This window comes from Pollicipes pollicipes, unplaced genomic scaffold (genome assembly GCF_011947565.3).
Source record: "Pollicipes pollicipes isolate AB1234 unplaced genomic scaffold, Ppol_2.1 Scaffold_7231;HRSCAF=8579_pilon_pilon_pilon, whole genome shotgun sequence".
Taxonomy (NCBI): Eukaryota; Metazoa; Arthropoda; class Thecostraca; order Pollicipedomorpha; family Pollicipedidae; genus Pollicipes; species Pollicipes pollicipes.
This window is the reverse complement of record NW_023597034.1, coordinates 29,729,154-29,740,695: the sequence shown is the minus strand read 5'-3', so window position 1 is coordinate 29,740,695 and position 11,542 is coordinate 29,729,154. Positions and strand designations below refer to the sequence as shown.

Genomic DNA, 11,542 nt, shown 5'->3' with positions numbered 1-11,542 from the left:
TAATTTGGAGCAGGGAGCCTGTTCCCTTCCATCTAAAACTGCAATATCAGATGCCGTGAAAATCGGCATTGCTGTCAGCAGACTTAGTATGGCTCGTATCGTATGAAAAACGTGCTAAACGGCTTTGGATAAAGCTGACTGAATATCAAGCTGACGACAAACATTGCCAAGTCAACTTCGCATGAAGTACCTTCTTTGTGACTGCATTATTCCAAAATTTATAGCTTCTAATTCAACACTGCATCGATTCTGCAGCAAGAACTGCAATGATTATATGATTACGGGACGAGCTAGCCACACGTTAATAAACAATGCCATGTAAAAAACGTCAAACATTGACGCGCGAACTATTGGCGCGCAAAATAAGGTCGCACAAACTATCACCGTCAAAAATGGACACTGCAGAATATCGGCAAGCAAAGTATCAACTACACCAAATCTTGGCACTCAAGGCATCGGCAACCTTAAACGTCCATACACGAAATATCAACACTTAAAATATTGGCACTACAAATCATTCATCTCCACCGTTTCGGGAATGGGTGCCGATACCTTTGGTAAACGTTGTGTGGATACGGTCACTGAAACGCTTGTGATCGGCATATCATCGCACAAAAACGAAAAGAACTCACACACACCACACACCACACACACACCACCACACACACACCCACACACACACACACACACACACAACACACACACACACACACACACACACACACACACACACAACACACACACACCACACACACACACACACCACACACACAAACACACACACGCACACACAACACGCACACACACACACACAACACACACACACACACACCACCACACACACACACACACAACACACCAAAGTTGTCATGAGGAGCAAGAATTAGTCTGGCACTCTGTACATGTAAGTTTAGGCAGCCGTGCAATGCTCTGTCGGAAAATAGCACGCGTGAAATCTTTGGCCGGGATACCTCCCGGAGGCATCCCTCGTGTGTGTGTGGGCCACACAACGAGACGCTTTCATACAGCACTCGGAAGCGATGCTCTTCGTGAGGCCGTCATTATCGCCCGCCGGTCGATCGTTCCATCATCTGGCGTTTTCTGTGGGGGCCTGCGTCGTGCAACCAACGACGATTGCAACGCCAGGCCTCGGAGTTTTTGTAGTGACTGCGGCTGCGCAAGGCCGCGAACGCGCATGCCCAAAACTGTCGTATGTATATATCGTTTGATTACAAACGATCGCTGATTCCGCATTAGCAAGTTTTTTGGTGTGCCGTTTGAGGTTCCGGGTTTTCGACTTAGCAGTAAAAGATTGTATAAAATCACTCACATTCGTCAACATGTTTACATTCTAACGTCACGAGACCGCATCCGGACCGCCCCCCCCCCCCCGTCCCCGTCGGTGGACCGGGCCCGTCAAGCACTGCTCCGACTCGGGGGCCACTTACCGCCACAAGACCCTTGTTAGACACTGTTGCGCACGGGTGTTGATTTGTATTCTTTTGAGAGAGTCCTACCCCCCCCCCCCCCCACCAATGTTGAGTTGCTCCCCCCCCGTTGGCTTGGCCCCCTCATGTTTTGGCTGGAGTGCTACAAACAAGCGTAGGCAAAAGATAGCCACCACACACGGACTATTTTCTTTTGATCTTCCTGCCTATTTGCGGTCGACATGGAGAATGCAGCGGGGCAACTTGATGTATTCAACCTAAAATTATTTCCTCAAATGATTGGTAGCTTTGAATAGCTGGGGTCGAGTCCTTTTGTATATGACGTGTTTCTTTGTCCGTCAAACATAACCCCAGACGCTTATTCCCGAAACTGAATATGATACTGATGCCCCTGATTCACTGGTCTCGTGAATACTTTTATGCTAAGCGTTTTGTCTGCTACCCATGGAAGGCTACCACCCTAACCTTGCTGTATTTGAAACCCGACTTTTTTTTAGGTATGGTGTCACGAGAAAATAAAAGCGGGCAGTAGAAAGCTATTTTTGGTGCGGATCGTTGCGTCAGAATATATGTTCACCTTTTAAATGGAATATACAATACACATGACAGGAAAACTCAGATTTTATCAGGCCAATTTCGAATCGGACTCCGTGCTGAAAATAATTTTTTGCTTCACTTCAAACCCACCCAATTATTGTATGGAGGTTTGACGAAACCCATTCTACCTCGGGCACTTGTCGAATAGCACAAAAGGACTTTTACCGTGCCATGCAATTACACGACTCTCGGCGCCCACTGTGATCAGGCTGACGCTGTCTAGCCAGCAAGTCAAAACGGCACGCTTCAGCGAGCCATATACGCGCGCTTGTTCTCGAAGGTAAACCCTCCACTACGCGTTTCGCCCACATCACAAATGTGGTCAGCATTACTTCAGTTGAGCTCAGCTCTACGAGAGTTGGGCTTTGGCAGCGACGATTGGTTGTCTTCGCGGCAATATAGCTTTTTTGCGAGCATTGTGCGCGTTGCAGCCAACGGAGTGCGCAGAAAGACAATGCCTGTTAACCGCCACATCACTAATTTCTCCCCAGGAGATATTCACCTGTGACCTAGAAATCAACCATGAGCAGTTTATTTCGGATTGAATGAATGTCATCCATCAATGATGGCGTTGCTTGTTGCTTATACACAACCCACTACCACACCCACACCCACACCACACCCACCCCACCCCAACACCCACACACACATACACCCACACCCACACCAAATATATGATATATATATATATATATATATATATATATATATTATATATATATATATATATATATATTACATACACATATAATACATATACATATAATACAACGGGCCGCGATATTGTTATGTGAACTGCCGGCAATCCTTCAGGCCCTCATGCCCCTCCAACCGGGCCTTGATCGTCGGTTCCGGTGGGCCGCTCAGTCGCCTCTTCGGGCCTGATCAAACACTTTCCTTGGTCGGTTGGGACCCATTGCGGCGCCGGACCCTCTGTTAGCTCTGTGGGCCCCTGGTAGATACAGGGGCACTGACCGACTGTGTGCATCACTGGCCCCGTCTTTATAGCTGACTGGGAAGTGGGCCCTCAGGCCCATTACGACGCGAAGCAGACTGTGTGGTACTGGTGGTGCACGACCGACACACAGGCCTGCATCAACTTAGGGGGTCCCTCAACCGGGCGCAAAGGGCCCTCTGACTGATATTTGAGGGTCCGTCCTCATAGGCCGAGGCCCCTGAATAGGATCCCGACCGGACCTTCGCGACCTGATACCCCCGAATCGGACCCTTGGTCGTCGGACTCGGTGAGCCCTCTAGGCTCTCCTGTCCTCCTCAAACACTGCCTCAGGCCGACTCGGAGGCCCTTGTCAACAAAGGGCGCCTGTCAGGCGCTGTGGGGCGCCGCCAGAGCTGCGGCCCGATCGAAGTAAATCGCTGGCTCCGGCTTTGTTCCTGCTTGGGAAATGGGCCATCAGGCCGATGCAGCCACGGAGCCGACTGTGCGCTACCGGTGGTGTCTGACCAACATATAAGCCCTTGTCAACTCAGGAGACCCCTGATCAGCGCGCAGGACCCTCTGGTAAGCGTTGGAGTGCCCGGCCGAATGCGACTTCCGGCCGGCCTGTCGGGCCCTTCAGGTCCTCAAAGCGGGCCCTCTCGGGCCCGTCAGTGACTGTAGACTTCGGTCTTTAAATTGGCTGTGACGCGTAACATGGCGCATATGCAACAATTGTAAAGTTTTCTGTGTAAGCCGAGGCCGTGGGCTTGGAGCGCTTGGAGTGAGTCCATTACGCTATAAATGAATTTTTACCATCCCGACGAGTCTTAATGTCTTGGTAATGTGGAGCTTAATATAAGTGTTCTTACGGCTCCTTATGTTATTGTAATGTATCCGGACATGCAATCCGACGTGCTTTGCGATTTCCTATCGCGGGGATAGCGCTTTGGCTGCACAAGTAAAAAGCGTAAGGTAGTAAGAATTGGCAGGTGTGGGCTTCTGCTGGCTTGAAGTAATACATGATTACACCAGTTTTCAGCAGCATTAGGAACATTGCAATTTCCTGTGTGACTGTTAACTTTTACTGAGTTTGTGGATATTAATGCAAGGTTTTTTGTCATGAGTGCTTTTTTATCAAACATTTCTACTGCTTAAGTCTTTCTCTTTCTCATATGTCAGGAACACCCAAAGCTCCACAAGACCTGGGCAATAAGAATTTAGGTCTTATGAAAAGTTATGATTGCAGTGCCCAAATTCCTGATAGGAACAAGCAAACTTTGAAGTATAAGGCAGCTTTGGAGCCAGCAGAATCCCAAACAACAGGCATCTTGGGACTTTTTTGCTTTTAATTTCAACCATGATGTCCAGCAAATTCCATCACTGTGAAAAGGTCACTGGCAAATCAGTATCTTCTATTACACCTGTACCAAGACTAAACTTCACACAATTGGCATCAGATGAAATAATGTTTTATAATGCTAGCTGGCATTCAAAGGCATGCCTTTTCTGGCTAGTGGTATGTTTTTTCATGTCAAATATGATTACCTTAGATATATCTATTACCAAGAAATATCCTCTCACAGTGGATGTGAGTAAGATATGAATTTAAGGATCAATTTTATGCAATATTATGGTATTTACTATATTCCTTATGATAAAAGATGAGACAGTTGTGTGACCTGTATTCAAAGCTGGCATTTGATCTTTCATGGGGATATATTTTAATGTTATTGACTTGATATGACATATTTATTGGTGCTAATCATGTATTTTGATAGGATGAATAGTACCTGACATTTCATGGAAAATAAGGGCAAGGAGAAAATGTCCTAAAAAGTAGTGTTTAAGTTATATTAATCAGCATTTTTAGATTATTTGCACAAGAGTTATGTTAAAACAATAGAAAGTGTTCCAGAGCATGACACAGCTTGTCATCTGTATGTAGCAAAAGAACATTTCATAACAATAGTTGTGTGTAGGTGGGTGAAATTAGGCCAGGATGCCAACACTTAACACTAGTGGTCTGTGGAATGCAAAAGACATCACAAAGAAGACCACGTGGAAGCCATGAACTATAATCAGCAATGCCTGTGAATGCCATGAGCTGGATCTCCACCATGTGCCATAAGCTGGGTTACTGCTCTCAGTTGTTTTTTTTTTGCATTATGATGTGCATGAAGATTACAGATCAGCTCAAACCTCGTCCTTGTCAAAATGGGTTGTGCCAGGCACTCCACCCCAGTTAACAGCCTCTCCCTCTCTGATCACCAGGTAGGTGGACAGCCAGTCGAGGCCTCTCCAGGCGCCGCCATGCGGCTGGCTGTGTTTGTCTGTCTGTTCATGAACATCCTGTTCGCCACCATCATCTTCTACACGTACATGGTGTGGTCGCGCTACTGGCACGCCGTGGTGCTGGCGCGGCCGCCCAACTATCTCTCAGCGGCCTACATGCAAGAGCTGCGGCGGCGGCGCGCCCACCCGGTCGCCGCGCGCGGGCCGCCCAAGACGCGCGCGCCGTACGTGTTCCACCCGGATGAGCGGATCGCGCACCACCGCGCCCTGACGCTGGCGCAGCTGCGCCGCGTCCAGCTCGACTGGAAGATGCAGCGGCCGGCCAACAAGTACGGCGTGCGCTTCACCGGCCGGCGCGACCAGGCGGCCAGCACGCGCACGCCGGCCGAGCTGCTGTGCGCTCTGCGCCGCGCCACCGTCCGCCCGCTGACGGCCGCGGACCAGCCGTTCGCCGGCGTCGGGCTGGGCAAGTACTTCCCGACGGTGGCGCCGCTTGGCGGCCGCTCCTTCAACGCGTGCGCCGTGGTGGCCAGCTCCGGATCGCTGCTCAACTCTGGGCTCGGCGAGGAGATTGGTGAGTGCTGGGTGTACTGGTGAGTGGTGGGTACGGAGATTGGTGGGTGGTGGGTGCGGAGACTGGTGAGTGGTGGACGCGGGGATTGGTGCGTGGTGCGCGCGGAGATTGGTGAGTGGTGGTGTGAAAATTGGTGAGTGGTGGGCGCGCTGCGGTCCGCGTGCGTTCGCCTTGGCGGGCCGGCCCTGGCCGCAAAACAGTTTGGCCCAAGGCCAATGACAAGGCGAGGGAGGGAGCGACGGAAGGAGGTCCGAAGCATGGTCCGACGTTGCACAATCCTGGCGAACAGACGTTTATTCACAAAACACGTATCGCGTCTAGACGTTGGCTTCATTGTGTCCAAACCTGGTCATGCGCCCCTGGACTCGGGACCTCCCGCTGTCACTGCCCTAAGCTGGCTGGCCACCTGTGTGGGACGTCCATGTCATTAATCGGTACCGGCCGGCCCACGCCCTGACCTGGCTCCCGCCCGGCCACCCCAGACCAGCACGACGTGGTGGTGCGCTTCAACAACGCGCCGACGATCAACTACGAGCTGGACGTGGGCACGAAGACCACGCTGCGGCTGCTCAACTCGCGCGTCATCAGCGAGCCGCAGTTCGACTTCCTCGGCAGCTCGCTCTACAAGGACGTCTCGCTCATGGCCTGGGATCCGAGCCGGTACAGCGGTGACCTGCAACAGGTGCGCGCGCGGCGCGGAGGCGGTGCTGCCGTCGGTGGGGTCTGGACCCCGGCAACGGACCGACAGATTGAGCCACCTTTGGGGTGTTTGCATGCATGGGGGGAGGGAGCTCCTCAATGTGGATTGGGCCCACCCAGCAACCCAACTCTTGTTGCAACACGCCTTTGCGTGTGAACTGAGAAACGTGACCTTCGCAGTCTCTGTCGCTTCTCTCTGCACTGTATTTGCCATCGCTAGGTATCCGGCCATCGCTCAGACAACGGTTTATACAGACGGCGTCCACAATATTGTCGACGCGTCATGTGTCTAGGCGGCCTCGTCGCACAAATTCAGCGATGATTGGAATAAGTCATAGAGAGTTGAAGGGTACTGGACCATGAGTGGCATCTTGTATGCATGTGCGCATCAGTTTATATGCTGCACCACGATCAAGTGCAATGGTACACTGCACTGAGGGGCGGTACTTCCCGGCATCGAGCAATGTCAGACGACCATCACGGGATGACTCGCCGCTCACGTGTTGTAAGCGAGGGCGCTGGTGGATCAGGACCATTTTTCATCAAAAGCTGTTATTTCCACGTTGACTGAGGCAGTCGCCAGTGTGCTGTTGAAAGACGATCTTCGCTCTAGTCACTACACCTCACTGCCACTGGCTATCGCTCGCGGCTACATGTACCCCACGGTTATAACGCCGAATCGCCGCTGCACGTGCTGTGCCGTCTTGTTTGGGAGCAAATTTTTCTACTTCTAGAGCGAATACTGCATGTTGGACAGCATGTGATAAGAGACTGCACCCCGTATCTGTACGGGCTGGACTATGGACATGTGAACTTAGTGCTGGCGCTTGGTAGTCAATACGGTCAACGTATTTGTTTGCTAGCGATCTTTCAGGCTGTGTCCGACGAACTCAAACATGTTGGCAAACTTTGCCTGCTTGCTGGCCGTGCATGCCAGGAGTTTAGGCTAAGTGCATTTTGGACAGTGCTTCAAGATTATCACGAAGTTTCTGATGAAACGCCGATCTTGCCGCATCGCTTAATAAGATGAGTGACTCGCTTTGACATAAGTGGCTCTCTTTGGCGTGAGTGACTTGATTCGGCGAGGGCTGTCCTGCGGCAACAGCCCCCTTGGCGCCAGCTGGGTAGGCGCTGTCCGAACGCTGGGTGCCGTCCAGCAGTCTGACGCCGGACCACCGGCCGGCAGTGGTACCGCAGCCCGGACTTCCCCGTGTTCGCGGCCTACTTCCAGCGAAGGCTGATGCTGCCGGACGAGGACTTCCACCTGCTGGAGCCGGGCTCGCTGTGGCGCGTGTGGGACTTCCTGCAGACGCACACGCACACCAGCGTGCTGCCCAACCCGCCCTCCTCCGGCTTCATGGGTGAGTAGCGGCCGGCGAGCGGCGGGCCGGCGGCGCGACGGGCACGTGGTTCGATCCCCTCGGTGCTGCCTACGTGGAATGGCGTACTCACGGGCTTGCAGCACGTCGCAGCGGCTGCGGGACGCTTTTGGCTGGTTTTATGTGTTTTCGTGGATCGTGAGTTCTGGAAGGACCCGGGTAATTTTGATTTGCTGATCCTGCATCTGTGGAAATTCTTCGTTGTCATTTCATTTCAAATCCCCGGCAATTTCCGATCTAAGATCCAGGACTCGTATCTGCGTACTGGCGGGACCCATTAACGCGGCCCGAACGCACATCCACCCGCCTCTGCAGTCACCACCTGCGTCACGTTCGGCCGCGCCGCCCCGTCACCCCCGGCCGCCCCACCGGCAGGCATCGCGCTCATGCTGGACCGCTGCCAGCACGTGGACGTGTACGAGTTTGTGCCGTCGCTGCGTATGACCAAGCGCTGTCACTACTACGACGTGGAGGAGAACGAGTTCTGCACGCTGGGCGCCTGGCACCCGCTGGCCACGGAGAAGCTGCTGGCTCTGCGATGAGCACCGCCTCCGACCGAGACGTGTTCGAGCGCGGCGTGCTGCGCCTGCGCGGCTGGGGCGGGCTCAGCTGCAGCTGATGACGCGCGCCGGCGAGCGCCAGGTGCCGGGGGGCAGGGGGTGCCGTGCCGTGGTGTGCTGTGCTGTGCTGCGCTGTGTGCTGCGTGGAAAGAGGAAGGGAGGTGGTGGGGTGGTGGCTCGGGTGGGGAGTGCGGGCTACTGCACGGGGTGGCGGTGGGCCGGCCGGAGGCGGTGTTTTACGTTTGAGGCCCGACACGTTGGCCAGCAGCCTTTTGTGAGCGGCTCAGCGTCGTGCCGAGACGATACTGGATGCTGATGATTGCTGATGCGGCGTCCGATCAGGGGACTGCGTGTGACGTTTGCGTGAGCATTTCTTCATATCTAGTCATCAGAAGCAGTGCGCGATACTAGTCATCGGACGAATTTGACCGATTTGTTTTCGTTGTCAGGGTTAGTGCTTCTACGGCCTCTATGTTGTGAACGATTGGAAAACCGTGATTCCCTCCGTGATTTCGGTTGATTTTCGGAGCCAGTAGTTTCCATATGACACCAATACTTTGCATTGTGGTCTCGGAGTCGAACGTGGTTGAAGCTGAGATTATTTCGGTTTATCTAGATTGCCAATGGTTAGATACGTGTCTTCCAGTGCAGGGATTTTCGGTTTGTGCGTCCTTTACCAGATCTAGTCATGCAAGCTAGGCTGCAATGCTAGTCGCGGCAACGGTTGGTGTGGTTAGTCGTATGCGGATGACCTAAGGCATTTTAAGGATGTCGAAAACGCTGGGAGGATCAGTGGGGATATTTCGAGATTGTCGGACCTCCGGTAATGTCGGAGGGCTTTGCCAACCTCATAGCCCCGTGGCATGCTTTGTCATGTCGTAGGACGGCGGAGGGTGGTGACGGCTATTGGCGTTCGTTGCTGCCAGCGGTCCAGCCTGAACCGCCGCTCATATCTTAAGTGTGTGTGGCCGTGCGTGGGACTGACCACCTCAGCCCTGAGGTGTCATAGAGGGCTCTGCGATCATCCGGGAGCCCCGTGGACCCTGGTGCTACTTGTTTTGGTGTTAGCGAGGTTTTTGGTGGTTACCGTGTACATGGTTGTCGGCCCCCGGGTTATCGAGAGCGCTTTGATTGCGTTAAGAGGATTTCTGACCAATCGGCGGTCACATGTCGTTTTGTGTCCCTGTAAGCGTCCGGGGAATATGACCTTTTGGCCTGATAGCGACCTCATCATTCTGGCCCAAGTGTCCTGAACCCTACAGCGGCACGTGGTCCGCTTCATGATCTCTGGACTGTCTCGAATGATCCTGGCCACCTCTGGGCCCATTTTGAGATCCGGTTTACAATGTCAACACACGACAAGTGCGGAGAAAGCAAAGACATCGCTTTTCGTAGCGTGTGTTGAAAGCGGTACGAAGCACGCGTTGATTAAAACATTCAATCATGTGTTATTCAGCTGTGAGATTAAGGCCATGCGACAGTTGCCTGGTGCCATGACCAATGAGGTTCTCACCCAGCTAAGCTTGTCTGACGCTGTGTCCCGCCAATGCTATTGCTTTAATAATTTTGCTAGTGTTTTGAAACGGCTGACATGATGCTACTTGCACCAAATACACCATGTACGTGAAGCCCTGGTTGCGCAGCAGGCCGTTCATCAGGGTTTTTGTTGTCTTGATGGATGCGGAGCCTGAGCGGGACATGACCGGGAGCTGGTGTTTTCGAGTGGTGCTGTGAGCGCGAGACCGTGCAGTGACGGCGTGACCGACCGGGTGCGCCGTGGACGGTGGGCCTGCCACGCTCTAGCCGACGAGTTAGCGCATTTCTTCCACCGTGCGGCAGTGAGATCGAGGCCGACTGGCTCATCGGAGGTGGAGTTTATTCCGACGCGCTTCGGTCTGCGCCTCGCAGTCCTGCGTTGACGCTATCGACCAATCGTGGAGATAGGAGCACTTTGAAATCGATGGTCGTCAGGGTAACGCATGGCATGAGTCGTCGGCGATCGCATGAGTCGGTGACACATGGCATGAGTCGTCGGCGATCGCACGAGTCGGTGACGCATGGCATGAGTCGTCGGCGATCGCATGAGTCGGTGACACATGACATGAGTCGTCGGCGATCGCACGGGTCGGTGACACATGGCATGAGTCGTCGGCGATCGCATGAGCCGGTGACGCATGACATAAGTCGTCGGCGATCGCATGAGTCGGTGACGCATGGCATGAGTCGTCGACGACGCATAGGAGCGTACCTTTTTGTATTTTGTCCTTCAAGCCGACTTCGCTCCCTTCGCCCTCCCCCAAGCGGCGTTCTCGACCCCCTGCCAATATACGCGCTCGGGTCCACGATTGGACGTCAGCGCGTTGGTGGAACGCTGCGGCAAGTGGCCTGTATGCGCTTGAATTTTCACGGGAAAACCTGCAACGAACCTTCCCTGCTGCATGCTTTACGAGAACGCCATTGGAATTCGATTGCATTCTAAACAGGGGTGTTCCTTGTATTAAGCCCCCTCCCTCTTCCCGCCGTGCCAGTGCAGTTGGGAGGATTATTTAACCCCCAGTCTTTTGTTGAGGATCAGTGAAAACGTTTTGTGTGCCGCACATCGTTCTGCTATGCACATTGACCTATCCAAGTATTTTATAGGTCAATGGCTGTGCTACATAATCGCCCTGCGCCGGTACGACCGTATCAGATCTACCAACCTACATACCAGCCCCTACGGCATACCATAGCCGCGCTCCCCGTCGTTGCGTCCCTAATAGGAAGATAGGTTTATCTTGCTGACGAGCCGCTCCGTATTGTCAGCATGACGATATCGGTTGTGCATTTATTTACCGCAAGCAATTCCAGCAGAGGCCAACACCAGAGCTGCCCACATGATGCACAGGTTTTAAGTGCCAATGGTATGAGCAATAAAGAGGCTTTGTCGTCTAGACATGTTTATATTTTGGTGTCTCTGGCTGGTTCTGTGGTTGAATGTGGTTTTTTGTGGTATGTTGGATCATGTTAGTGCTTTTTGGTGTTTACTGAACCCTTGGGTGTTTACCGGACACTGGTGG

The 11,542-nt window shown here is 53.0% G+C and overlaps 1 protein-coding gene across 1 annotated transcript; it reads left to right on the top strand.

The window, feature by feature from the left end:
- The first annotated feature begins 3,789 nt into the window (after positions 1 to 3,789).
- On the top strand, positions 3,790 to 8,468 carry LOC119109970 (beta-galactoside alpha-2,6-sialyltransferase 2). Its single transcript, XM_037233715.1, has 6 exons — positions 3,790 to 3,954; positions 5,254 to 5,637; positions 5,719 to 5,848; positions 6,331 to 6,530; positions 7,734 to 7,908; positions 8,302 to 8,468. The coding sequence occupies exons 2-6, from the start codon at positions 5,293 to 5,295 to the stop codon at positions 8,466 to 8,468; spliced, it is 1,017 nt and encodes a 338-aa protein (XP_037089610.1). The 5' UTR covers positions 3,790 to 3,954; positions 5,254 to 5,292.
- Positions 8,469 to 11,542: the final 3,074 nt, after the last annotated feature.